General features: G+C 48.7%; 5 protein-coding genes across 5 annotated transcripts; 1 reads left to right on the top strand and 4 right to left on the bottom strand.

The window, feature by feature from the left end:
• Window positions 1-4,617: 4,617 nt before the first annotated feature.
• On the bottom strand, window positions 4,618-6,849 carry N7473_005795 (putative C2H2 transcription factor (Con7); the record flags this gene model as incomplete). Its single annotated transcript, XM_057151735.1, has 5 exons — window positions 4,618-4,646; window positions 4,847-5,188; window positions 5,568-5,748; window positions 6,028-6,731; window positions 6,816-6,849. 5 exons carry the CDS (start codon window positions 6,847-6,849, stop codon window positions 4,618-4,620), a joined length of 1,290 nt encoding a protein of 429 aa, XP_057009540.1.
• Window positions 6,850-16,408: 9,559 nt separating this feature from the next.
• On the top strand, window positions 16,409-17,671 carry N7473_005794 (SGNH/GDSL hydrolase family protein; the record flags this gene model as incomplete). The annotated part of the gene is made up of 4 exons (XM_057151734.1): window positions 16,409-16,521; window positions 16,595-16,727; window positions 16,803-16,942; window positions 17,038-17,671. 4 exons carry the CDS (start codon window positions 16,409-16,411, stop codon window positions 17,669-17,671), a joined length of 1,020 nt encoding a protein of 339 aa, XP_057009539.1.
• A 477-nt stretch (window positions 17,672-18,148) lies between these two features.
• On the bottom strand, window positions 18,149-20,781 carry N7473_005793 (DEAD-box ATP-dependent RNA helicase DBP2; the record flags this gene model as incomplete). Its single annotated transcript, XM_057151733.1, has 5 exons — window positions 18,149-18,375; window positions 18,453-18,581; window positions 19,133-19,240; window positions 19,301-20,469; window positions 20,738-20,781. The coding sequence occupies 5 exons, from the start codon at window positions 20,779-20,781 to the stop codon at window positions 18,149-18,151; spliced, it is 1,677 nt and encodes a 558-aa protein (XP_057009538.1).
• Window positions 20,782-21,351: 570 nt separating this feature from the next.
• N7473_005792 (uncharacterized protein) lies at window positions 21,352-23,431 on the bottom strand (the record flags this gene model as incomplete). Its single annotated transcript, XM_057151732.1, has 9 exons — window positions 21,352-21,479; window positions 21,541-21,756; window positions 21,827-21,935; window positions 21,989-22,054; window positions 22,116-22,266; window positions 22,323-22,873; window positions 22,928-23,010; window positions 23,066-23,247; window positions 23,379-23,431. The coding sequence occupies 9 exons, from the start codon at window positions 23,429-23,431 to the stop codon at window positions 21,352-21,354; spliced, it is 1,539 nt and encodes a 512-aa protein (XP_057009537.1).
• Window positions 23,432-24,996: 1,565 nt separating this feature from the next.
• Window positions 24,997-26,162, bottom strand: N7473_005791 (alpha/beta hydrolase; the record flags this gene model as incomplete). Its single annotated transcript, XM_057151731.1, has 2 exons — window positions 24,997-25,068; window positions 25,125-26,162. The coding sequence occupies 2 exons, from the start codon at window positions 26,160-26,162 to the stop codon at window positions 24,997-24,999; spliced, it is 1,110 nt and encodes a 369-aa protein (XP_057009536.1).
• Window positions 26,163-27,085: the final 923 nt, after the last annotated feature.

Below are 27,085 nucleotides of genomic sequence, written 5' to 3'. Positions count from 1 at the left end.
CTTGATTGACCGATTCGCATCGCGAACGCTTAGTATACCAGTTTGGCTAAGCGGTTTAACCTGGCGCTTGGTAATTGGGCGCCTCAAGGGCTCCTGAGCGGCCCTAATTCGCGAAACAGTCGCTTCCGCCATCATAAGCCGCTCGTAGATTATCCTGTGGTGATTGTGAAGCATTGCAATATCTCGCTGAACCTTCGGGTCAAAGGTAGCCACCTTCTTTGATATCTTCTTCTGATTCTTCTCTAGCGCTTCAATTGACTTCGGAGGGGTATTCTCCACGCTTGATGATAGTAAATTTGTAGGCTCCGGTGATGGAGTTCGGGGTTCTCCATGAGCGCGAAGATCAGGTGCGTGAAGAGGAGTAAATTCTAGCTGGCTAGCTAGTTTATCCACTATATTTTGGCCGTTGACTGGCCAAATACCACGATCTTTGAAGGATTGCCGAATAATTCGTTGGTTAAATGCCTTCGCTCGTACAGGCCCAATTACCCGTAGAAAATCCGGTTTACCACATGGCTGACCACCCCAGAAAGATAGCTCATTATTCATAAGCCGAAATTGCTGCTTATAGCTCAAAAATGGCTTACCATCAAGTGGCTGACAGAGATGTGTTGAATGAGGTATAAAGCCGAATGGTATAATATCAGCTAACTCGCATATCTCAAGGAATTCGAGGGTAAGATGTGCTCCGTGGCCATCAAAGAGTAGGAAGCGCTTTTCACCCTTTTTTAGACGGTCGGGTGTAGCAGTAGCTGAAATAAAATGATATAGCCATTCAGAAGCAATTTCATCAGAAATCCAGCCATTCGGTGAGGTAGCAGTAAGTGTGTTTAGAGGTAAATCCTCACTATTATGGAACCAGCTCTCCATAAAGACCCCGCCGCTTTTAAAGATAAATAGCGGATCCATTTGCCAGCCGTCAGCAGCAATACATTCGAGTGCAGTGATAGTTTCGCCTCGCTCAGCTTCAGCAAGGTCAGGGCAGTGCAATCTACCATTAATAACCTTACGAGACTGGCCCTGGCCAGGTTGGAAACCACACTCATCGAAGTTATAGACTAGCCTTGCAGGGATATCCTTTAGCAGGGTTGCAAGCTGATCATACCAGAAAGAGAGAGCCCCTGCATCTTCGGCTTGAATGCGCTTTGATTCCTTTAGATTCTGCTTCACTGGAGCGAGGGATAGGTGCTTTGGAAGGCGTGATATAAAGTAGTATGCCCAATTCTTGCCAACCGGCTGCCGACCCGCATCAGCGCGCGTAAGGGCCTGATTTGCCCACGCTTCTATAAGCTTTGCAGTAGGCGGTAGGTTCCAATCGCACATTTTGACTATCCAAGCAGTCAAAGCCTTCTCCTGATGTGATGTAAGCGCATTCTTGCGCGATTCAGTGGTAGAAAAGGGCGATCGGGCCTTCTTGACGCGATCGGCAAGGGTAGTTCGAGACACGCTAAATTCACGCGCAGTTTTAGCGATATTCGGCTTTTTTTGGTGTAGAACGGCTTTACAGGCCTTCTGCAGGCGATCCTCGTCAAAATTGGAGTATTTAGGCATATTGGGTGGTTGGGAAAGGGAGTTGAAATCGAATGGTAAAAATGTGACGGGGATTTAGGGGTGACGGGGATTTAGGGCGCACCCATAAGCGGAAGCGGTGGGTGGGCCGCAATATCATGGAGGGCACAGATACTTGGATAATGCAGATTCGAGGTGATCAACATCTTTCCTGTTTAATCCTAGTGCTTTCTGAGTTTGGTACATACTTTGTGCTTACTGAGACATTAATCTGACACCTCTTTCTAATGTGCGTTTTGCTTGCTTCTGTCCTTTTTGCGAATCATAAGGGCCTTATCATTTTCCTCGTGACTCTACAACTGCCGCTGAAGCATTCTACAAACATGATAATCAGCATGCCTTGGGATATCCTCGGAATCCAGAGACATCAGGTAAGGCTTATCTTTCCGCAGATCCCGAAACACGGCTCCCACATAAGACATACTAACCTGAAAAGTGTAGTTCAAAAATCCAGACTCCAGGAAGGCTGAAACAAAAGTCGTAAACCACCTGCCCGAACAAGGAATCCTCCGTACCTCGCCCTCTCAATACTCGTCGTTTCTTACAGCCACCCCCAGGCCTATCATCACCAACGGTGATTATAAAGCAAACTCAGAACCAGCCCAGCGAGTCATATCCAACATAAAACAGCTCAAATAGCTGTTTAATCTGCAGGGTACAACCCACGTGGTGGTTAGAGCCACTAACCCAAATCAAGTACCAGACCACACTATGCAGGGATCCGAGGACCAAGCCACGGCGTGATACATTTACAGGCAATACTGACTCATATGACCACGCCACTAAGTTCTGTCTGGCGAGTCATGTACTTTCCGACATAAATACGACCTAAACAACTAAACGTCCCAGTGGATACCAGGAAGAGAAAATGAGTACAGAGGTACCACAAATAAGCCAAATACCAGGACAACAAAGAGCTTTAATATAGCTTCCTACAACTTTATCGTCCCTTGAATACCCCAAGAGAGGTGCCTATACGATTAATCCAAGCCCTATCCGCCCTTTTCCGAACCCAACACAAAAGCAAAAAGCAAGAGATTAAAAGAAAATCCAAGAAAAAGCAATACTACCCCTACTGTACCTACCACATCACATAAAGTCCAATCCACATTACCCTACGGCTGCGGAGTACAGGAAGTACCACACTAAACTCAGCCACCCCGTCACACACGTACCTACTTCCTGCAAACCATGCCGAGTCCGGTACTAACTCAAAGTCCAAGCATAAAGCAGCCAGCATAAGCAAAACCAGCCGAGTCCAGCCCAGCCCAGAACCCAACTCAAGGCGCTAACTCAAAATGCACAAGACCCAAGACACAAGAAACCAACCCCAACCCCAAACCCAGAAGTTAGCACCAATGGGTCGATCCAAGCCCTAAAAATCCTATAAAGCGCTAACGGCTAATCTAACTACAACCAAGCCTGCTTAGCTTACTAACTTACCAAGTTCTCCATAAACTAAGTACATACCCGTCAGTAGTTCCGTGACTAGCTTAACCGTTCAACGAGACCTAATTAACTTAACCTTAATACTCAAAATTACTAGTCACAATTAGCGTTATTGTATGACGGGTTCGGAGTTCGGGTTCTGGTACGCGCTAAACTACTCGGCAAGTGGCGACTCTCGGGCCCTGATAACTTAGACTAACGGTTAGTGAGAGTTTGTTTTTGTTTTTTGTTTTCTGGTTGTGGGTGACGTCTGTGGGGTGTTGTGGCTTGGTTGGTTTCGTTTCGAGCTTATGATCTGATTAATCTGGGCTAAGGCTTGGGGAATTTAGCGTGGACTTTGTACCTGGTCCAATAATGTAGTCCTCGTAGTATGGGCTGAATTTACATACTTTGCTTAATAGCTTGGAGAGGTAAATTACTCCATAATATCGAAAATACAAAATGATCAAAATCAGCCACTGATCTCCTACCACGACAAATACACTACAATACCCATACTAAGTCCATCCAGAATCAAGAATAAAGAAAGAATCAACATAATGCACAATACATTTTAGGCCCACAGCCCAGCACCGGATAATGTACGTTAAAGGTAACAGAAACCAATCAAGGAAAAAACAGAGAACAAGGAAAAGAAAGGAAAAAATGTGCAGATAAACACCTGACGCACAAAAAGTGACGTCAATTCCGCAAAACGAGCAAAGATTCCACACATAACAGGCAAAAAACAAGAGAGGCAAAGGCGCAAACAACAAAACCCAACGGACAAACCCTCCATAAGAAAAAAACGGACACACAGCAAGAGCCATTTTCGGAAGAATCCCCACATAATAAACAGGGGTCACGGCCATAAAAAAGGGGAGGCGCAAAGCGGGTGGGGCATAGCACAAGCGTACAAGGAGGCATTCATGCAGCACAGAACGGAAAATTGAGGATCCAAAATGATCGAAATCCCCCAAGAAGAAGGAGAAATCCACCATCCGCCCGGTCCAGGAGTTAGGACTTCATGGGGGGCAAAGATCAGCAATACGGACCTGAAAAGGTCTGCAAGACACAAAAAGACAACAAAAACCAAAGGATAGCACACTCTTTCTTCATGAACAAAGAAGAGAGGCGGATATTCTGCTCTAGATGATCCGTTCCCCTCAACAAGACCGTCGCACATAACTCTAATACAAGAGGCAAAGGAGAAATCGGAATCGGAATCGGAATCGGAATCAGAATTCAAGGGAACCAGCGAGGAGGAAATTGTCGAAAAAAAGCCACTCTTGGAACTGTCTGAATTAAAGTCGCAAGAGGATGGTATCATGGTTTGAGGAACAAATAAGCGGACCACAGACATAGTGATATCCGGAAAAGAAAAGATCCGGCGACGACGTGACAGAAGTCAGACAATGGGATATCGTGATTAAGCAAAAAAGAGAACACAGAGCAGAGAGAAGCAGAGAGAGCAGAGCAGTACAGTTGAAACTGAAAGGAGCAAGGCAAAAGTTGAGGCAGCCACACAACAGCAAGGAGATGGGGATGCAGAGTTCGTCCCAGCGTAGGAGAGGAGAGGGCATGGGAGGCATGGGCTAGACACGGCGAATTATGTAAAAATTATTGCGGGTAGCTGGGCGAGTGCGTCTCTGAAGTAGCCGTAGCGAAAAGTAATCAGCCGACCGATTCCTGCGAGAGAGAAGATGGATGATGGCATGGCGAGGTATTGACCGAAGGGCAGGAAAGTGACAAAGATCCAAACCAGAGAAGAATGTGGAAGAGGACCGGTCATTGGCAGAGAAATACAAGATGGCGACGCTGGCTTTGCTTTTGTTTTGTTTTTACTCACGTTGCTGGTACACGGGACCGCTCTGGTAAGGGGAGTGAGGGTAGTTGGGAGGGTACCCCATCTGTCCGTTGCTCTGGTAGACCATGCCACCGCCAGGACCACCGTATTGGTTGGGGACTTGACCGTCGGCAGGCTGGTAGCCGATGGGAGGCAGCTGAGGGCGAACGCCGCTGGCGTAAGCGGGGGGCTGACCACCTTGAGAGGGGTCAGAAGATCCGGGGGCATCGACTTGACCGGCCTGGGCAGCCTGGGCAGCAGCTCGCTCACGCTCTTCAGCAGCCTTACGCTGAGACTCTTCCTCCTTCTTGCGGGCCTTCCATTCCTTGCGAATCTCCTTGAATTCTAAAGAGGAAGACAAAGTCAGTATATGTGGGTGACAAGACAAAGAGTATAAAGGAAAAGCCCAAAAGAAGTTTCGAGGTGAGGTAGGATGGGGGGTTGATGGGGGACAGTCGACGACGAGGTCGGGTGCGAAGAAAGTGCCCGCTAGTTGGGAAAGGGATAAGTAGGCAAGCTTAGACAAGCTTAACCTCCACGCCGTCGACCACGCTACTGCGGCCCCGCGAAATCTAGTGTAACTCACTAGCGCGTAGCTGCCGGCGCTAACCCAATCCAGCCATTTGCGACAGACCTCGAGATCGCATGACAAACAAGACCTCGGGCAAATCGCCGACGGCGCGAGAACACGGCAACATGCAAAGAAAGAGGGGGATGGTCTCACCTTCGGGGGTACGCTTAGCACCGTGCGACTGCATCGTCACGTGTGCGTTCAAGTGGTTCAGTGTACCATATGCCTTCTCGCAACCGTTCCATCCACACTTGTACATGCGCTCGATTTCCTCGTACCGGCGACGGGGGCGCTTGTGCTGCTGAGCACCGGGAATAGGAACGAAAGAGTAAACCTGTAAAGAAAAGCAAAAAAAAAACGCGTTAGCCACACCAATTCCGCATAGAGTGACGAAACGATCCAGCAAGATCCCAGTTTCACCCATGAAAAGGACAAGCGCTGTTTTTTGACGATCCCTGGGGGAGGAAAAGGAAAGTGGCGACTCTCGACTTTCGACTTCCAGAGTGTGAGTTGCGTAAAGCCCAGAGCGCGTCCAAGACCAACGGCAATGAAAGATACAAAAGAAGCCTTCGAAACCTTGTTTTCCCCCAGGGGAAATCATCAAAAAACATACCTGGCCAGGGCGCGGGCCTGCGGTTGCAGCAGGGGAGGCGGAACCAACCGTAGTAGCAGCCGGGGAGGCATAAGGTCCCGGCAGACCGTGATGTTGCTGTCCATAGCTATGCGGCCAATCCGGGCGCGCGTACATCTGATGAGGAGGGGGTGGGTGGCCCTGGTATTGAGCCATGTCGTGTCCCTGAGGCTGGTAAGGGGAGTAGGGAGGAGGATAGGTGGGGCTGTTGGCCGGGAGCGAGGGATCTAATGGGACAGCCGCGTCAGAGGTGAAGTTGGAGGAGGAGGCAGAATGCAAAGAAGTAAGAGCGGGATCGAGGTCAGGGCTGCGCGAAGTCGCGGCAGGATCCGACACAGGAACGGAGGCAGAAGAATGAGGAGGAGGCATGGATGCAGAAGAAGACTTGGAAGAAGAGGGCAGGAACGGACTTGTTGCTTGAGCCATGCCGGGCGCACCACCGGGTTGAGAGTTGGGAGCGTAGGACTGAGGTGGACGCGGCAGGTAATCCTGGTGGTATGCAGGCGAGCGAGCGGGCGGTGGGTTCAGGCCGTACTCGGGCTGGGGAGTGTTGGAAGAGGAAATATTGGCGGGTCGGGCCTCGGGCTGCGGTGTGTGCGAGTACTGCGGGTTGGGGCGTACTTCAGGTTGCGGGGTGTGAGTGTAGTGAGTTGCGGCAGCGGCAGCAGCAGCAGCAGAGGTCTGGTCTGCAGGATGTTCAGGATGATGATCAGAATGGTTGCCGTGAGAGGAAGATGATGGTGGTTGTGTTGGTGGTGGGTGGTGCGAACCTGACTGTGCGTACTCGGAGGTGGGTCGGTCCATATAAAAGTCGGGGATGCGGCGCGCGCAGGAGAGTTTTTTTTTTTGGCCTTCCGATCCGGATTGGGGGAGGGAGGGGAAAGATTTCCAGGGGGGTAGTAATAGTGTTTGGGATGTTATTTTCCGTGTATTTTATTTTTCACCTGCAGACGCGTTGGCCACCAGCGTGTCAGCGCGGGAGAATTGAGGGGTGTGTGGGTGTTGTTGATGGTGTGTGGGAATTGGGAGGGGAAAGTGTGAGAGTAAGTAAAGAAGTGAAAGTCTAGCCAGTCGAGAGACACAGCGGAAAGAGAGACACAGTAAAGAACCAAATCGACCAGAGAGCAAGAGAGAGGGGGAAGAAAAAGGAAATCGGGGAAATTGACAAGATTCGGGGGCACGTTGCACGCAAGGGACCAAAGAGACTAGACTCGCCACGTTGGAAATCGTGGCTTGCCCGCGCTTCCACCGTTGCTTTGCTCCACGAGACTCGCCTGTATACTTCGAATGTCCGATCTTCGGTCTTGGAAGAAAAAGAAAGAGAAAGAAAAGAGATAACACTTACCACTTCACAAGAGATGTGTGAATATGAAGAACCAGTTGGTCGTCAAAAAGGCTGTAGATCCTCGCCTTTGTGGAGATCTGAACGAAGCCCAGAGACGATCGACGCGTTGTCCAAGAGAAGAGGGTTTAGTTTGGACGGTCGAAGAATGGCTTGCAGGAACAAGCAGGCACCGGCACGGAAAAACACGCGGGTAGGAAAAAGAACAAATAACAAGATTCCTCGAGATACAAAGAGAGAGAAAGCAGAAGTGATAGAGGGGGGGGGTGGACAATAATGAGATCGAGGATTGGAGGATTGGAGGTTTAAGGCGGAGAGGAGGGGAAAGGATAGCGCGAGTAACGATGTCTCGTTTCTTCCTAGTCCTGGTCGGCTCGTACCAGGAAAATAAGGTAACGGGAAATAAAAAGAAACAATAAAAAAAGATGGTTCAAAAGAGCGGGTTAGCAGCAAGCTAGTTAAAAGGGTTAAAAGGTGCAGCAGGGCCTCAAAAAGACCGGGAGTCACCGTAGCTGGACGATTCGGCAAGACCAGTGTACTACTCTCTTCCCTCGTGGGATCCGAGGATGCGGTGGGGAACAACATCCCAGTGGAGCTGGGTAATTTTGGCGCTTTTTTTTACTCTCTTTCTTACGGGATGATTACGAGAAGTTGCATTTTATGTCACCATATTAGGGGGATCAATTGAGAGAGATATGGGGGAATTGAGGGATATCTCGAGATATGAATACAATTTATGCATGAAAGCATGAATCTACGCTACACAGTATACAGATCTTGACATGTATGAAGATGAAATAGAGATCAAACACTATTGCTATGAGGACTAAACTCACTATGATATCCTTGTTTCTCAAATTGGCATAGTAGTTCTTCAATTGGTTCGAATCCCTCCCCCATTTTGTCACCTTCAACCCGAAGCAAGCCTCGTCGAAGTCCTAAGGGTTACGGAGTCCTTCCCGGTCGCAGGCAAAATGCGACCCAGAGAGATGACTGCCACCAAGCCAATCACCAACACCAAAATCACCAAAAATGGAGGTATTCATGCCCCATTGGAATCATGAAATGTACAGATAATAACCAAAATCATAATCCTAATCATAATTACTACTACATTACAATTCCTATTCTCGTTATCATACTCCGTACTCCTTTCCCTATCCATCATATCATATTAATTTTCCATTTTCATTTTCTTTCATCCGTAATTGGAGTTTATATTTTTAATATTATTATTATGCATTATTATTTTCCTTTTTTTTTAATTTCTATTTCACTTTCTGACCGTCGGACCATTCCCTTTTCCACACAATACTCCGAGAAACTGGACGACACGCTGCAAATTCCTGGATTGGCCCCCTTTCCCCTCACCAGGGACCGGCTGAGGGTCTCCCAATTCCCAATTTCCCTCGTCCGCCTGATGAGATGTAATTTTTCTTTCTCTCGTTCTCTCCTTCTGACAAAGCGGATCCCACTGAGGCGGGGGTTGTATGAATAAGGGAAGACAGGGGAGAGAGAAGAACAGTGGCGAACTGATTTGATCAAGAACATGTGGCATACGTATGGATTTGTCTATTAACTTTTTTCTCGGAGCGGTGTTCATTCAATACCATGATCTTCTTTGTCCGGAAGTGTACTGTACCAAGTACCAAGGTAGGTAGGTTTACATACATGTAGATTTACTGATGTGGTCTGTGGATGAGATTAAGCATAGTTACAGGCCACCTTAGTCTCCGTCCAAGACATCTCACTAGTCCATACTCCGTATATTTAACTACACTTAACCAGTCCACTGTTTTGATAAGTGTGAACTCGGTTTAGCCTCCCATCAGACTAGTCTACCCGCAACTCGGGCGCGTCTCTGGCGCGACGAGTAGTGAACCTAGCGTCTGCGCTCCGTGGGTACCAACCAAGATCGCTGTCAGAAGAGCAACGACGGGCAACGGATAGTCCCAGGGGAAGAAAGAAAGAGAGAGAGAGAGAGAGAGAGAGAGAGAAAATAATAAAATAAAATAAAATAAAAGAGAAAAAACAGCATAGTGCCCGTGAGGAGGGGGGTGGGAAAGGAGCCAAGAACCCAAGATTGGTGCAAGGAAATGGCGTGCCCGAGGAATCTTGAGGGGCGCGATGGAAGCGAGACTCAACTAGGACTAGTGGGAACAACCAGGTCCCAGCATTGATCCAACGATGATCCAGTAACTTGATTCAGAGGGATCCGGTGGGTATCTAGTGGCCCACTGGTTACTGGTTAGGCCCGGAGTAGCCCCGAGCTACACCGGAAAGAGGACTAGTGCAAGCCGGGGGAAGCAGAAGCGATGGGAACTCGGGAAGACCAGGGCTAAAAGGGAAGAGGAGACTACAGGGGACGCAATGGCGGGCAGGCCGGTGGAGCAGCTCCGGTGGGTTTTGGTTGGGTTTTTGGGTGGTTACTGGGTTCCTATTCAGGTTTAGTTGAAAAGTCTGCTTGAGAAACTTTGAAAGCCGGGGCGGCTGCAGCCGGTACCTTCTCTTTCTAGGTATGAGATTCTGGGCCACGATGTCGACGGAGTCAGGAAGTATCCTTTTGTGCAAAAGAAGAGGGATACGATCTGGCAATTTTGGGGATCATCGCTTGGGCCATTATCTTCTTTGCAGTCTTCATGAACCTAATAGGTTTGACTTTCTCATACATAATTGCCCTTAACAGGGCATCAATGTGTTGAAATTAATAATAATTATCAACATCGATATCTATGGACCGGACCACCTTTGGGGAAACAAGGAACTGGCTAGGCGATACCCATAGATAGACGTCCCTCATAGGAGGAAAAAAAGCGGTGGTCGGAGATTGGGGGGCCGAGAGTACCAGTACAACTCACAGATGGAGCTTATCCACTACCACCTAGGTAGCCGGTACCTCCCTCGATTCCGAGATGCCGCGAGAGCCAGGAAATTCGCAATCCATGTAGACGAGACGGGGGGTAGAAAGAAGGGGAAGTTGCTTCACGTTGAGTACATGTGTCACTCTTTGCAACATCCCCTTTTGATTCTCATTATCTCAAGCACACTCGAGATATCGATAATCATGTAATTCATAGTATACAAACGGAGTATACGTCCGTTGATTAACTGTCTCCAGTCAGGATCACTGGATCACATCTGATAGACCTAGTCTAATAGTCTAGCGGTAGTAGTCTAACCGTCGAAACGTCCAACAGTCCTCCCCTCCTGTAGGTTAAAGCCGCAGTCAAGAAAAAAACGGGGGGAGATAAGAATGACTCGGTCGGCTCTCGCGTAACCCTGTGTCACGGACGATACACTCAGGAACGCGTCGGTGGAGTCGAAGGAACAACAACACCAAAGTCCCCACTGTCCGTGATCGGAGGCTAGCTAGCCCACGGCCACCTCAAGGCTTCAAGGATGATATGATTCTCATTGCTAGTACTATGATTCAGTCATTCGGCACGTTGTCAGTCCTGTGGACAAAGTAAGAGTACAACCCTGAACGAATACGTGCCTCCTCCCCGTCCTTACGAACGGAGATTTCCGCGATTGCGCTCTCGCCCCCTATTTCTTGCATTAAAAAGATGCACGATGAATGGACAGCGGAGAAGCCTGGGAGGGGAAATCGTTCCCCACTGCAATCATTCGAGCTGGGTCTTTTTTTTCTTTTCTTTGGCCGGATATTTCCAGTTCTGGTCTCGTACACTTGTTGCTCCGTTCTTGATTGATAGAGTGGTACCGTGGGTTTCTCAGCGCCCAATGCTTCAGTCATCATACGATATGCGATACGACTGGGTGAGCTCTGATTAAATGTTTAATTATAGCAATACATTGACAGAATCGTCTAAACCTTGCTGACCCTAAAGGGTAAAAGGGGGGTTGGTTGTCGTGCTTGGTCAGGCCCGTGGAACCGTCTGCTGATGACTGGTGCTTATTGGTCATTGGTAACAATCACGTTTTTCATAAGGTGCCATTCTATTATGTACTTACTCCAGATTTATCCCCTCAGCGGAGTTATCGGTGGCTCTCCGGAGCTTTCAGTAAGTGAGCCGTTCGAGTTGCAACTCTGGTAGGCATTGAGGGTATCTTCTTAACCATGTATACGGATAATTATGTTATATCTAGTAATCTACGGAGGAGATTAGAGGAGGTTCATTCAGGTCCATAGATTCGATCCGGCCTAGTTCTACATCTCACGTGTATACCACTATTTTCCCTGTGGAAATACAAGTTCAAAGTGGAACCTTTTCTGTCATTTTAGATAGGAAAGAAACGGGAATATGGAAACTCATCCAAACTCCAGATGCAGAACTGCTGCAAGTCTTCAACCTCGGGAAAACAGCTCTTCTCTTTTCTCTTTATATGCGCACGATGATTGGCCAATCATGGCGGGCTGGATCTCACCCCCGCGCAGGCGGAACCTGTTCATCCACTGCCGGTGAAGCGAGAAAAAAGCACTCACTCTTCCAGCCAAAGCAAACAATAGGGGGGCCTGGTTTGACACAGGGGGCGCTTACCGATGTCCCTCCACATTCCCGATTTGAAGTTTTGCTTTTGTTTTTTTTACTGTTTCGTCAACATTCATCTAACGGGTATGGGAAGACTTGCGAGCTTCGATTTGTTCAAAGAAAACACCGCAGGTCTAGATGGACAGAGACAAGCTACGGCCGACCTAGCGGAGCGCTGGTCGGTCGGCAATCTAGGCAGACTCCGCTACCTATCGCGTCCGCTCTGTGTGGGACCTCCGCGGAGAGCTCCATGGGAGAGAGACAAGAGAGGAGATCCCGACTGGACCAGGGAAAGAACACGCCCATACTTCGTACAGTTAATACTATAACGCGACTGGGTTACGGGATATCCGGACTCTTAACGCCCGGGATGATCAATATCAAATTCATATAGCATCTCTGCCATTGGACGCCGCAGCCGCAGGTCTCCAGTACGCGGGATACGGAGGTCATGCTAGACTTCGCAACTTGGTTCAACTGGACCTCTGTAACCTCGGACGATCCCTCCGAAGTGGGCTCCAGCATGTCCCCAGTTTTCATGTCCACGCCATGTCCACAGCTGCATGCTGGTTGTCGATCGAATCAGTGCGTTGGCGGCATTGAAAGGCGATGCTTGGCATGGACGGAACCTTTAATCAAAGGTGTATTTGTCCTTTGAGTGGGAATAATCTTTCATAGATTAAGGTAGGCCGGAAGGGGGGAAAGGTTGATCTCACCGTACTCGCATCGCTCAGACAGCCTTCCTGCACTTAGCGAGGCGCTTTCCGCGGCTGTGGCTTATTAGTAGAGATGCATACATAAGGGGGGAGAGGCAAATTAACGAGCAAATAATACGGTACTGTTAATTCGAGAGAAACAACCCCTCCAATTATCAAGTACAAATTCCGACAAGCACGTGCGTGGAAGAATCACAATATGGACTGGTCGAGGCACGGATATACTCCGGAGAAAGCTTGGATGGGGACGATCACGGTCTTGTATCTGCAGTAGGACAGCCGAGTGGGACATAGACGAGGGTCTTAATACTTAGATTGTTATTACTCAGTCTACGCAGTGGAGGTAATCTGTACACGTGTGAACAATTACATTCACTATGGATTCTTGTACTTTGTATGAACAACATAGGTACCAGCCCGTTGGTGAGGTACGCACTAGCAGCAATCTGATATCCTCTAGGCCTTCCTTGCGATGATCCCCCAGTGAAGAGGGAGAAAAGCAACCGCCTAAGCTGTCAGTACTTTTTAGTGGGAACTGGGGTTGATCCCTCGGGTACAACAACACCTGAGCCTCTTGCCGAAGTGTCGTACTCTGTAACTACTCCAAAGACAGTTAGTAATTCAGCTGACTAACTACATACTGCTAGCAATCAGGCCAAATCGGATAGAGACGTGCCCCGTGCTCAGGGAAAGTCCACTGAACTGACCTCTTTCTCCGTGATCCACTCCGTGCAATCTCCGTCCCCACTCGGCCTGTCCACATTGGAACTTTTGAGCTTTGGGGGCCATGGCCAGTGCGGACCCGAAAGTTTTCGATGGGATGCTACGCCAGACATGGTAAGTCTTACCCGCCTAATCCTTCGGCAGATCGTGTTAGACCGCCTCGGAGGAATCATGACGACTCGTGCGCGACGCGGGTCGACCATCCCAGCTGATGATCACGGAACTTATCGATTGTTCCCCCCGGAGCCTCGTTCCCTTCCCGGATTCATTATCCATGTCCACTGTACAGTACAGCACAGCAGAACCATTGCGCGGGTGCGGAGAGTGGCCACCTCCTCGGTTACAGGATGAGGCACGGAATGGGCAAGTGACTCCCAAGGTGGAGATGGGTTAGGTTAGGTTTGGATTGGCATGAGAATACTGTATGCAGATAGATAGTCTGGAGTAGACGTAGAGAAAAAAATATGGAAATAATTTACCCCGTACTCCGTCATAAATATTGAAGTATGTAGTATTGGAACCAATTATCCAAGTCCAGTAGAAACAGAACAAGGATGAGAAACAAGGAAAGGAAAGACAAAAGCAAAAACGTGCAATAATTGTAGCCACTGGGCTAAGTCCTTTCAGTCAAGGATCCGAATCCCGAGAGACAGGGGGTCATAATAGTCCGGGTAAAGTTCAATCCTACTGTAACTTGTTCACACAGCCAGCGGAGTGCATCAATGAGGATAAAGATGATTCAATAATGAATCAAAGCAAAAAACATACGGTCAAAAAAATGGATCAGATGGATGATCACTGGTAATTTCTAGCCGCTGCCAAGCCTCCAAATCATTCGACTTATCCAATATCAATCTCGCCAGGTCCAATTTCCTATATTGCCTGTATGTAGGTCGTTGGTGGAGTTCTGTTACGACCATGTGAAATCCCAGCTCGCCATTTCCAGTTCCCACCCTGTGGCTGCACATTGTAGAGGCAATTGGATCGGGGGCACGTCCCAGCAAATAACCGATCAGTACCTCCGTACTCGGTACGGTGTCGAACAGCCCGATCATAATATTAATGCAAAGTACATGGTACAGTCCCCCCTCGTGATAAGTCCAGATCTAAATGATATTACCCGAATTAGCCTAGCAGGAAGCCATGTTTCCATGCATGTTCTACGGCTGCTCTGTACAGCTGGCCAGCGCAGCCTCGTGTTAGGAAGGAGGTTAAAAGACAACAATCCAAAAGTCAAAATGGTACAAAGTACTTGATACAAGTACATACACAGAGTCTGCATAAAATTACTTCAGTACTGCATGACAGGGGAAACCCGTTACACTACTAGCGCTTCCACTAGTGGCAATCCTGGCGCGGGGTCCGCCGGCCATCCTGGCGGACTGGCCGCTTGATTCATGCAGGCCTTCTCCCAATGCGCACGCTGACTTTCCGAAAAGCCGGGAGACGGGGGATATGAAAACTGGAAATTGGAAATTGGAAAACGACTAGAGTACTGTATGCAAGCCAGTACTGAGGAGGCGGTTATATTCAGTTCTATTTTGGTTCATCTCATATCCGCCCCCTGTCCTTCTGTTAGGTGAGCAGTGTCGAAGATGAGAATATAATCAATACGGTGTAATTTGAATACGTCAACGGCGGCTATGCAGACATATGGAATCGATGTCTTAGACTGTGGTGGACATGCTGCACGTTGCTGAGTCGGGAACCTTTGGGGCGCGTGGTGGTTGCAGGAGAAAGAAAAGCTTTGGAGCCAATGCATGTGCGAATGGCATCCGTTCGGCAGTAGGCGCAGATGTCCGTCTTTTTTCTTCTGTTGTATCAAGTACTTTGCATATGCTCTGTGGGTTCCAAGGGTGTTGACACGCGGTACGGTTTTTGGTGGCGATCGGCGATGCAATGCAGGAGGGCTTGGTTCGAGTGCTCTGTCTGCATCATGCATGTTATTCGACTTGCCTGTGGTCGCTTATCATATCATCATACCTCCCTATCGAGTCAGGGTGCTGGCCTTGTTTTAGAGAAATACTTGATGAGGTGTCAATGACTTTAATTACTGACAGAAATGTGGTATCATGATGATCTCAATCGGGTGTTTGACATGAGGTCTCTTGGCCCCGTACGTTCATGACTCTCGTCGACAACGTGTATACGAACCCTTGCTAGCAACTGAGACCTATCTAAGCAAAAGCAATAGATATATTCCCCCCAACTGTCCCTATTAGCGTGCTCTTTATATTCTACAGTACAATCCATGATGCTGTGAAACCTACTAAGATAGTCGAATCCACTAGCACTAGCATAGCCTCCTAGTGGGACGATTAAGCATAAACATTGACGGATGGGCCACGAACTAGTATCTTGGTGATCTCAGATGAAACGCTAGACGTCATACGGGTCTTGTAACCCTAGTACAGAGTAAATGCCGACGGATCGAGCGATCATGACGCTTAATCCAAGAGAGGTTAGAGACTGTCTTGGTGTTGATGCTTGTTGGCGAATATATATATCACGGGTTCTATTTCACGGTGACGCAGCCACGAACAACCAAATCCTCTTAACCATTCCCTCCATAAGTGTAGCACTTAGGCTGTCTTTCTCTGAGCGATGAAACAAAAATTATTTTCTTCCACTCGAAAAGCATACTTCTTAGACTAAATTGCAAAGGTTTAGTCTACTCGGTACACACGTCGTCTTCCTTTAAGCCATATTTCCCCATACTCCAATGAACCGGACTATTATCCCCCGATGGATGATAGCAACCTATAACCCATACTATACCCAAGCCCTGGGTGCGTCTACGGAGAAGCTCACACAGACATTTATCCTTAAACTTCGGCACGCCATGGCCCACGGAAAAAATTATTCCGTCTTCGTATACAATTACCCCGGACTTGGAAGCGATTGCGGGGTTAAGAACATCAACGTTCCATTCATCCGGGGATGGTAGGTTGTATAAAACTGTATAAATAGAGAATGTACCAAGCAGTGAGAGGGGAAGCCGGGCGAATGAAAGCGAGCAATTAAAAACACATAAGCCAGCAATTATACAATATCGTTTATATTCAATTCTGACTTGCATTGGAACCAGCAACATGCTCTGGACCTCAGAACTTGTCCTAGCTCTTCTCCCCTTTGCTGCCTTCAACGTAGCATCTCCAACGTCGAGACCAAGGGATAAATTCGATTGGTCGTCCAAAAGGTCACTGTTAGTAAATGCCTGTCCCTGATAACTTCATCATCTCCAATGTTTGGAAACATGCCAATAACATCCAATGCAGCATTGCATTCGGTGACTCCTATACCTACGTCCAGGGAACCCATGGACACCAGAACTACAGCTTCATCGGCGATCAATTGGACTTTTCATATGATGCACAGACCCTGCTATCAAACAAGATTGTGCAAAATCAAGTCAGTAACCACCATCCCAGTTCAAATATCGTATATCATCCGCAAAGCAGAAGCAATATCTAACACCATATCCAGACTGCAACTGCAGAGGGAGGGCCCAACTGGGTCGAATACCTCACAAAATGCGGTCTCAAGCCAGGCATGACATCGCCGAGAACCTGCTCAAAGCAGCTCTGGGACTTTGCATTTGCGGGAGCAGACATTTCAACAGAATAGTACGTATGCCCGCCTTCCAAATATCCCAACACATCCAATCACTCCTCAAAACATACAAGTCGAGACATACTAACGCTTCACCTCCTATACACAGCACCCCCCTCCACCATAACTACACCGTCTCCCTCGTCAACCAAATCACCCAATTCAAAACCTACGCCGCTCCAGTCCTCCAAACCTTCCTCCCACCCTCCAAATCCCTAATCGCAATCTGGATCGGCATCAACGACGTCGGCGATAGTTCCAAATACACCGTAGATTTCCCAACATTCTACGGCAATCTTACCCGCACACTATTCACCTCCGTAAACGAACTCTACGATCTAGGCTACAGGTCCTATCTTCTCATGAACCTGCCTCCGCTAGACCGTACGCCGGGAAATCAAGCCACGAGCACACCGCATCCTAACGCGACGCAGGTAGCATGGTACAATGATGCACTTGTGACAAAGGCAGAGCTGTTCGGGAAGGAGAAGGGGGATGTGGAAGTGCGGGTGTTCGATGCGCATGCGCGGTTGAGCGCGATGCTGGATGAGCCGGCTAAGTATGGGATTGTGAATACGACTAATTTCTGTGCTGGATATAATCAGCCGGATATTGATACTGATTACAAGGCGTATGGATGTCCTACATCATTGGACACGTACTTCTGGTTTAATTCGGGGCATATGACGAGCCACGTGCATCGTATTTTGGCAGAGGAGCTCGAAGATTGGTTGAAGGAGTAAGTTGGTAAACTTGAAAGACTGGGCAATGACTACATCATGTCTAAGGTGGATACCGTGTTTCTTCTATGAAGACAATTTTTCTGGAGGGAGTAACAATAAAATATTTGGTTATCCAATATAATCTGCACTAACACATTGGCATGTTCAGCGGAGCAGTTCATCGAGACAGGAAGAAAGAGACACTTTTATGAATGATCTGGTATGAATTGGCCTGGAAAGGTCCAAGCTAGAAAACTTTGCTGCGAGCTGTAAACGAAGATCCGGGAGGAGCTCGTCGACAGAGCAGAAAATCGACACCGATAGGAATCATGAAGAGCTGTCTATGACATAGAAAAATAACGCCGTCCGAACCGAATTACGCAGGGAAATCGAGAAACAAGAACATAAGAAGTCTACCATGGACGCAGGGGCGCCAGCTCCACGTGTACCGCACGGGAGCGGCATGGACACGGAGAGGGCGTCTTTTTTGTTGTTCGTTTACCAACGACGGGCACCGCCGAGGGGAGCAGCGTTAGAGGCAGTGAAGCTGTTGCCGCCGCCGCCGCCACCGCGGCCACGGCCACCCCAACCACCACGGCCACGACCACCCCAGCGGCCACCACCGCCGCCACCACCGCTGTAGCGAACCATCTCGGCGAGACGGGGGTCAATCTGCTGCTTGGCCTCAGAGAGAATGGTGACCAAGTCGCGAGCCTGCTTAGAGTCTGCGAGGAGGAAAAATGGTTAGATATCTTGTAGAAGCAGGCAAATGGAAGAAGGGTGTTCGACACAATAAACTTACTTTCAGTGGTGAAGAAGGTAATGGCGGTACCGTTGGCACCAGCACGGCCAGTACGACCAATACGGTGAACATAGTCCTCCGAGTTGTTAGGGTAGTCGTAGTTCAGGACATGGGTAATGTCGCGCACATCTTTTCAAATATTGGGTTAGCAAATAGAAACCATTAGTTGGGGGGAAAGCAATCGTGGCCACAGGAAGACCCCTTTTTTCACAGTCGTGCAGGACGTGGATGCATCATCACTGCTCTCGGATCGGAGCTTCTTGGAAGAAGGTCCCCGGGGGAAGCAAGTCCATGAGATGGCGGTAAAATCGTGGTCCTAAGAGAAACCTTGGAAATGCAGCTTTTTTTGAAACAGATCAAGAACAACGCTGAGAGAAAGGGACTCCAACTCGCTTACGAGTTTCAGCAACAAAGGAGTCGGAGAAATCCTGTCAGACCTGCTTTCTGAGACACTGCACCGTGAGTCCAAGGTCCTCTCTGGTCAAGAGGAACCATTTGAGATGACCCGAGTTTCCGCCTGGACGAAGTCGTGTTTATACCAACATGCTTCGGGAGAGAGTTGAGCACCGTGCCGTTGTGTTCTTCAACATCAACACGGGTGAGTGGTTTCAAGGGCCCCTTCAGGAGGGGATCACAATAGGGGAGGGGGGAGGGGAAATGGGGTTGCAATTTGTTCATACCGATACCACGGGAAGCCACATCGGTGGCCACCATGATGGGGCTCTTGCCCTGCTTGAATTCGTTGAGGACCCAGTCACGCTCTTGCTGTTGCTTGTCACCGTGAATAGCTGGAAAAGAATTGTTAGTACAAGGAACAACGAGTAAGGGTTGAAGAAGGGATCACATACAGAGCGCGGGCCATCCGTCCTGGCGGAGGAAGCGAGTGATTTCGTCGGCAATACGCTTGGTACCAGTGAAGATGAGAATCTTGTTGCCGCGGTCCTCCATGATCTTCTCCATGTGCTTGATCATGCGGTCACGCTTCTCAAAGTCGGACATCACCTCGACGATTTGAGTGATGCGGTGGTTGGCGGACAGATCCAAGGAACCAATGTTGACCTGGATGTAGTCGTTCAGGAAGTCCTTAGCTAGCTGACGAACCTCCTTGGGCCAAGTAGCAGACCACATGCAGGTCTGACGGTCAGGGCGAATCTGGCCAATGATCTTGCGAATTTGGGGCTCGAAACCCATGTCAAGCATGCGGTCAGCCTCGTCGAGGACGAGGTAGGTAACACGGCGGAGGTTGGTGCGGCCAGCCTCGAGCATGTCGATCAGACGACCGGGTGTAGCAATGCAGACCTCGACACCACGGGACAAGTCGCGAATTTGAGGACCCTTGGGGACACCACCGTAGACACAGGTGTTGCGAATGCGAGAGGACTTGCCGAACTTGCTGATCTCGGTCTGAATCTGGACAGCCAGCTCACGAGTAGGAGCGAGGATGAGGACGATGGGACCATCACCAGGGGCAAGGAGAGGCTGAGCGTTGATGTGAACAATAGCGGGCAGACAGTAAGACAGAGTCTTTCCGGAACCGGTCTCGGCAATACCGACAACGTCACGTCCGGAGAGAGCCATGGGCCAACCCTGAGACTGAATGGAAGTGGGACGCTCGAAGCCCTGGGCTTTAACCTCGGACAGAACGTAGGCAGGGAAACCAGCCTCATCGAAGGTCTCGACGGGGCGAGGGACACCACGGCCAGTGACGGCCATCTCGTGCTTCTTGCGGAAAGCCTCAACCTCGGCATCGGAGCGGGCAGAGACATCGGGGTGCTCCTTGTAGAAGGACTTCTCGAACTTGGGGAGAGTGTTCAAGTCCCAGTCCTGGGTCTTGAGGCCAGCACCGAGATTGGACATACGGTCACCGCCAGCTCCGCCAGCTCCGCCATAACCACCACCGCCGCCGCCGTAGCCGCCGCGACCACCACCACCGTAGCCACCAGAACCACCGCCGGAGTAACCGCCGCCGTTGGAGTAGCCACCACCGTTGGAGTAGCCGTTGTCGCCGCCACGGGAGCTGTATGAGTAAAGTAAGTTAGCAAAAGATCCATATTGATGCAAGGTGATGAGAAAAAGTTTGCGTAGTCAAGGGGATGTGGACGTGGAAGTGGCAAGGCTCAGAATCGTCGATTTTCAGCCCAACAGCGACCGATAAGCATCGCGCTGAACTCGAAAAACAGACGAGACACGTCCAAAGCCTCCACAAGTCGTAGAGAGACAAAACCAAGGCGCATAGGATCATGATGCGAGCTTCGAGAGTCCGAATATGAAGCAAAACAACTTACCGATAGGAGTCGCCACCACGGGAGTTTCCACCACCGTAAGACATGATGGATGTGCGTGTTTTTTTTTTGTTGCGGAAGAGATGAGAGGATGTAGGAGTGAAGAGGGTTGATGGAGGGGAGAGAAGAGAAAGAAGAGGATAGGTGGGTGATAAAAGATGAGTTCGTGGAGAACTTAAGGAAGGAACGAAAAAAAGTCGTCGCCAGGGGAGCGGCGAAAAAAATAATATTGCCAGGAGGCAAAAAAAAAACGTTACTCCTTTCGGACTAGTAATCACGTGATAAGAGTGCTTACAATACATGTAATCAGAAGTAATCTAGATATGACCTAACACATACCTATCTTATAATGCACGTGATAATATCGTAAGAAAATTGCACGTAATGCTGTATCAAAGATGTAATCATCATTACCTGACCCATGTCTACGCTTACACACGTGATTGGCCTAGACTGATTTCCGTGGTTCGACACGAAATTATTCTTTAAATTTTCAAGATCGGGCGAATGCCGGATACCCCGATGGAAGGAATGTGGGAAAAGTTAGAATAAAATCTCTGTTTCAGTGTTTGGATTGACCTTGATTCCTATAGATTTTAGCCGGCTATCTGATCCGTTCAATACTTCTGGTCGCTCAGCCCCATGTCCCAGAAACTGATTTCCAGCTCGGTAGCCCGCATGAAAATCCGAATTAATTCCTCCAGGCGACTGGGCGATACCTTTTGCACGTGGTTCTCCAATAAAGCTATCAAAGAGGAGAGGGTTATTCAGATATATTCCCATAGAATGAAGGCAGACTCTCTTACCTGATCCGAGGCGAACAGCTTCTGTATAGTCGTCTGCGACATAGTTCTCAATCCATTTCCAATACTGGTTGCCTTGACGGAGAGTGTTTTCGTCAGAGTGCAATCGTCTAGCAATTGTACCGTAGCCGATCAAACAGGGAGCCAGAGCCATCTGAAGGGCAAGCCAATCCTCCGATTGGCCCACGTCAAGAATGTATCGGCTGTATGCAGTGCAAGCTGTTTATGAAAGAGAGCAAGATCAGAAAACTCATGCCAATAACCGATGGAACAAACGCAAGTCTCTTACCGATCGTTTCTGGAGAAGCTTCCATCTCCTGCTTCGAAAGACCAAAGGAAGCACAGTAGTCAATGTGAAGGGCCATCTCTCGCTGAATGTGCAGAACAATTTGCGCCGACTGGAACACATTAGTTAGATGGGTATATCACACATGAACAGAGGTGTACTAACTGCTGCTATTGAGTCCATTTCGGAAGACTTGTACGCAGCAAGGGCATTGCTGCGGGCAAATTGGACCTGTGATTTGATCTATCAATATTGCTGGATTGACATGCATGTCTCGGAGAGGAAGTCATACCAGGTAGAGGTAATCTTGGACAAGATATTCTTTGAATCGCTCCACAGGAAGTGTACCTTGTCCCATACCTTCAACAAAGTCGTGCTTGATGAACTTTTCCCACGCACCCTGGACATCTGGACGGTCCATGATGTACTCAAGGAAACGACCACTGTAAAGATGATCAGCAAAGCGTTCGAAGCCAGGAATTTTGGATTCATGTCTTACGGTGCAAATGGCATAGTATAAATTGAGTGGAAATGGTTGATTGGCCCACTGCCCTTACCCAAGTCCACGCTGGTCCTGATACCTGCCTCGACGAACCGCACGGCACTGCGAACGGCTCGTACCATGTCCTTACCCATGGCTAGGTTGGCAGAGATTGCTGAAGCAAGGGAGCAACCAGTCCCATGTGTGTTTTTTGATACCAGATAGTCTGTCTCGAACAAAGTTGTTGTTGAAGTCTCGCTATCATATAGGACATCGATCACAGTAGTCGACTCCTCTGGGCTCTTTGCAACCTTGTGGTCCTTGGTAAGCGGAAGATGACCTCCTTTCAGGAGGACTGCTTTGGGGCCTAGGGAGCAAATTCGCCTGGCCAGATCAATCATTTCACTGATATCTGCGGGTTCAGGAACCTCGGATCCAGAATCTTTGATGAGGAGTTGAGCCTCGGGAATATTGGGAGTCAGAACAGTAGTCATGGGGAGCAATTTGAATCGAAGCCCTTCAACAGCTTTCTCTGGGAGAAGTTGAGATCCACTGGTTGAAACCATCACCTATGCAATCATTAGAATTGGCAATGTCAAATACTGGGCGTTGTTATTATTCACCGGGTCAAGCACAATGGCGGGAACTTTGTGAGCTTGTAAGGTCTCGGCGATGACATCAATCGTCTCCGCAGACGAGAGCATTCCTTAGAAAAGTCAGCAAAGAGCCGCAAATATCGAAGATTCTTCAATATCACTTACCCAACTTCACTACATCTGCGCCAACATCTTCCAGTCCTGCGTTGATCTGCTTTCTCACGAACTCTGGTGGGACGACGAAGATGTCTTGCACGCCCAGTGTGTTCTGCGCAGTCAACCCCGTAGTAGCTGTCAGAGCATAACAGCCATGGGCAGCTAGAACCCTTTGATCTGCCTCCAAGCCACTATCGCCTGAATTAGCCTCTCTCTAGTGGTAGTTCGATGAGTGTATATGCCCGGATGGCTAGGAAAGGACTTGGCAAGAATGGGCTGAATCCGTTTCGGAGGGTAATGAGTACCAGGAAGGCCAACTTACGCGCCACCAGAGCTGTCGGAGCCTGCAATTACTAGGACCCGCTTGACAGACATGATTCTAACAGCCAATCGGGCAAGAAGCTGGATTTGTTGAAGGATGAAGGTCAAGAGAGGTGGGGGATTGGCGGGCAAAAATGCGATAAGAGCGATAAGCCGAAATCGGTCGTCTGCACGTTTTGCCTTCTGTTTTTTTTTTTTTGCGGTCGGATCCTCACGCTTAGATGTGGAAACCTTAGCAAAAACAACACTCTTTTCCTCGAGGATCTACTTGCCTTCATGGAATACATCCGAACCATGATCATTCTATTTCGGGCTGCCAATTATTGTTGGAGGCATGCATACGATCGATCGGCTCTGTGCATTCCCACGGTGGATTATTGTTTACATCACGATGTCCCACGTAAACTCGATCAGAGGTGTTCTATTAGCTGGAGGATGATAACAGTTTGTCGAGTGCTCATTAGCTTTGAGTAGAGAACTTCAAGCTACCTCTAAGGCTTCCTATAGTCAAGTGACTTTTAGAAGCCTGTCTATAGGTTCTTTCATATGTCTACGGATAAATATTGTTTTCATGTCCCAACATCTGGATCGGTGGACGGACAACTCACTTGTGTTATTAATTAAAGCCATGCTAAGGCATGATAGGATGTATGCGGATGCATGAAGGCTTATGCCGGCTGTACTTCCATCGACAATCTGGGTCGCCCTCTCCCTATACCAAGATTACCTTCCTGGACCTATCACGTTGCATATCCGCCCTCACTACTCGTGTACCTAGATCCCTGCACCGTAGCACCAGCAAATGATCACATGCATGTTCATCTAAGCTTTCTGGGAAGCCTTCTGCGATCGAGTGCGCCGCAGCTGCAAGTGAGGGCGGTAAGGTTTGAATCAAGGCCAGATCTCAAATCTTGTGATCGTTTCTTTGAGATCTAACCACGAGGATACTGTGAAAGCAATAATTGTCTTTGTTAGTTTCTTTGACTGCGCATTCGGTAAAAGTTGCCCATGACTCAGGTCGCAATCTTGGAAGACAAGGAGCGAGATTCGTCGAAATCAAATTGGGCTTAGCAGCCGAACAAGACAGAGATTAAAGAGTAAGTAGAATAAAACGAAGCAGTAAAAATGCCTATCACATTGTGGCCGACGTCCGATGATTCGATAATTGGGACGCCTGACTATAAGAGCCTATTTAGCGTGTACCAAATGTCCAGCAACCCTTGGCGCTTCCCTTCTGTTGTAGTGCTCACCCTCTTGCCGCTTTTGCTCACAGAGTAGAGTTCAGCACGCTCCTGATACTCATTGAATCTGACCTGCCGAGCATCCGGTTCTTTTACTAGGCCTGTCTAGAGAGTACCGGTAGTGACCTGAGTGAGTGACCTGAGCAAGCGAGCTTAATAAAATGCGACACGCTAGCTACTGTCACCTACCAAATAACTCAAGGTCTTTTATGGGCTTGGAATCATCTTATTCTCACTATATTAAGCGGATAACAGGAATATAAGATCTCATGTCCGCCTATATCAAGAAAAGTACTCCCGGGAGACGATCTTTCGGGGAGGTATTCTAGCCTGTGCGGGCAACCGCATGATACACCCATACTAAGACTATATCCGCAGTTACCTGATATGCTCGTTGCAGAAATCCAGAATTGGCTGGATATATGTATCCCATCCCGGCACATCAGAGCCCTACATCATTAATCAGCGCATATACTACCATGATGCCTACGCCGGAGGCTACTCACGGTATATTTGTGATCGAAAACATGATCTTCATTAGGCTCGTAGCATTCGACGACCGGTACATTCATCGCTTTGAGGCGATTTGCCATTGCCTGGCTTTGTGCGACCGGAGCAGCCTTATCAGCCACGCCGTGTAGGAAAGCTGTGGGCGGATACCATGTCTTTGTCTCGAGAAGCGGAGATGGTGACATAGATAGCAAAAATGTAGCCAGGTCTTCTTCATCCGCGAATCGCTCAGCATGTAGCGAGCCTAGGCGTACAGATCTGACAAAAGAACCGACACGAGCAGCTATGTCAGATCGCCACTGGAGAAGCTCCGACTGAAGTCGTATCCGACGGGTGAAGCGGACGTCGGTCTTCCAGCATCTACTCAACACCTGCTCGGACGTAGTCTTGTTCTCATCAGCCCATAGTGCATCTGTCAAGACATTGGATTTATCTCGGTCTTTTAGAAATTCCTCCAGCTCAGCATCAGAGAACTCGCCAACCCATGGTGGCGTGACTCCAGAGTTCTCGGGAACCGGCGCTAGGATGGGCCACGCCGCTGCTGGATCAAGTATTCCATAAACGAGGATGACAGCCTTTGGTGGTGGTGATAGATGGTGTCCCATGAGTCCAGCCAGAAGAGTGCCGCCTGACTCGCCGCAGAGGATCAACTGGCTCACGTCTACCTTGTCTGTGCCAAGTATGGAAGGTAGATTGGCTCGGCACCAGCTCACGGCATCCATAGAATCCTGCAGTTGCATTTCATAGCTTGCTTGCGGACCGAGCCGGTAGTTGTGTGAGACGATATGGTATCCTCGCTGTCGAAAGCCTGGTTCCATCCATGGGAGCGGCGCGAAGTGGTTTCCTGCGAACCACCCGCCACCGTGGGTGTAAAAGACAACTGGAGCTGGCTCATGAACGGGGGGATCAGCGGGCCAGATTCGTACAGCAAGCTCTACGCCACTGTCTGTCTTGAACGAGTGATCGGAGAAGCCTGAGGGGCATTTGCGAGTTCCATATTCCGCGGCGTCGAGAATTGCCTGATTGTCACTCATTGCCAGAGCTTTGAACGCAGTCCTCTCTTTTCAAAGCTGATATGTCCTGATATTGTATCTCATTAATCTTGGTGGGGTTGTAAGTACGCTCACTTTGGTGGTACTTTATAGGGAGTGGGAGGAGGCGCAGCTAATTTTTGCCGGCCGGTTAATTTCCCAACGATAATGCCCCAATGATAAACCCATCATTCTCTTGACCATAATTATGAGAAATGCACAGACCTACGCTTGGGTTGGATGAGGGGTTGTCATTCAGCCAATCTTCTCGGACTCCTTCCATGTCGTCCCCATCCCCGCATCTAACTCTGAAACGCCGAGTTCGTTAAATGGTTAGTGACGGTTTCCCCGCCCGCAACGATTTTTGCCCACGTTGAGTGCAAGTGGAACACGGCATTAAAATTGAATTTGATTATATACCAATTTAATCAGCTCCAGCTCAGTCACGTCATACCTCCTCCGGAAATGTTGGCCGTGAAGTTCTGGACTGAGTGAATCGTACCCGAACCGCCGGAGCTGACAGTACTTAAAGCTAAGTAAAGCTAAGGTATGGATAGCGAGTGATGTCTTATATAATGCAATCTTCGTTTTGCACTTGTTTTCGAAGCTCGAAAATACTCAAACCTCCGACTTATCGCTTCTATGATAATAACCTGGTAGAGCAACGGAATATGAAGCTTCTGACCCACTGGATCATGAATCCTAGCACCGAAGCGTCCAGTATAGTCAGCGATTTGATTTTCAAATCTCGATTGAAATTGAGCAGCCCAAAAAAAAAGAAATTCTTGCTATGGCCCATGTCTTGTGCGCATGTGAGCTGGTTTCCGGCTTTTAGTCCCAAGACGTGGAATTAAGCTTCGGATACAGGGATGTATTATCCATAATCCAACCGGGACTCAAACAATAATAGAGGAAGACCCCACAAC

The sequence above is a fragment of the Penicillium subrubescens genome (genome assembly GCF_028828155.1).
Source record: "Penicillium subrubescens strain IBT 31985 chromosome Unknown utg000004l_segment0_segment0, whole genome shotgun sequence".
NCBI classification, from domain to species: domain Eukaryota; kingdom Fungi; phylum Ascomycota; class Eurotiomycetes; order Eurotiales; family Aspergillaceae; genus Penicillium; species Penicillium subrubescens.
This window is presented reverse-complemented; position numbering and strand designations above follow the sequence as displayed.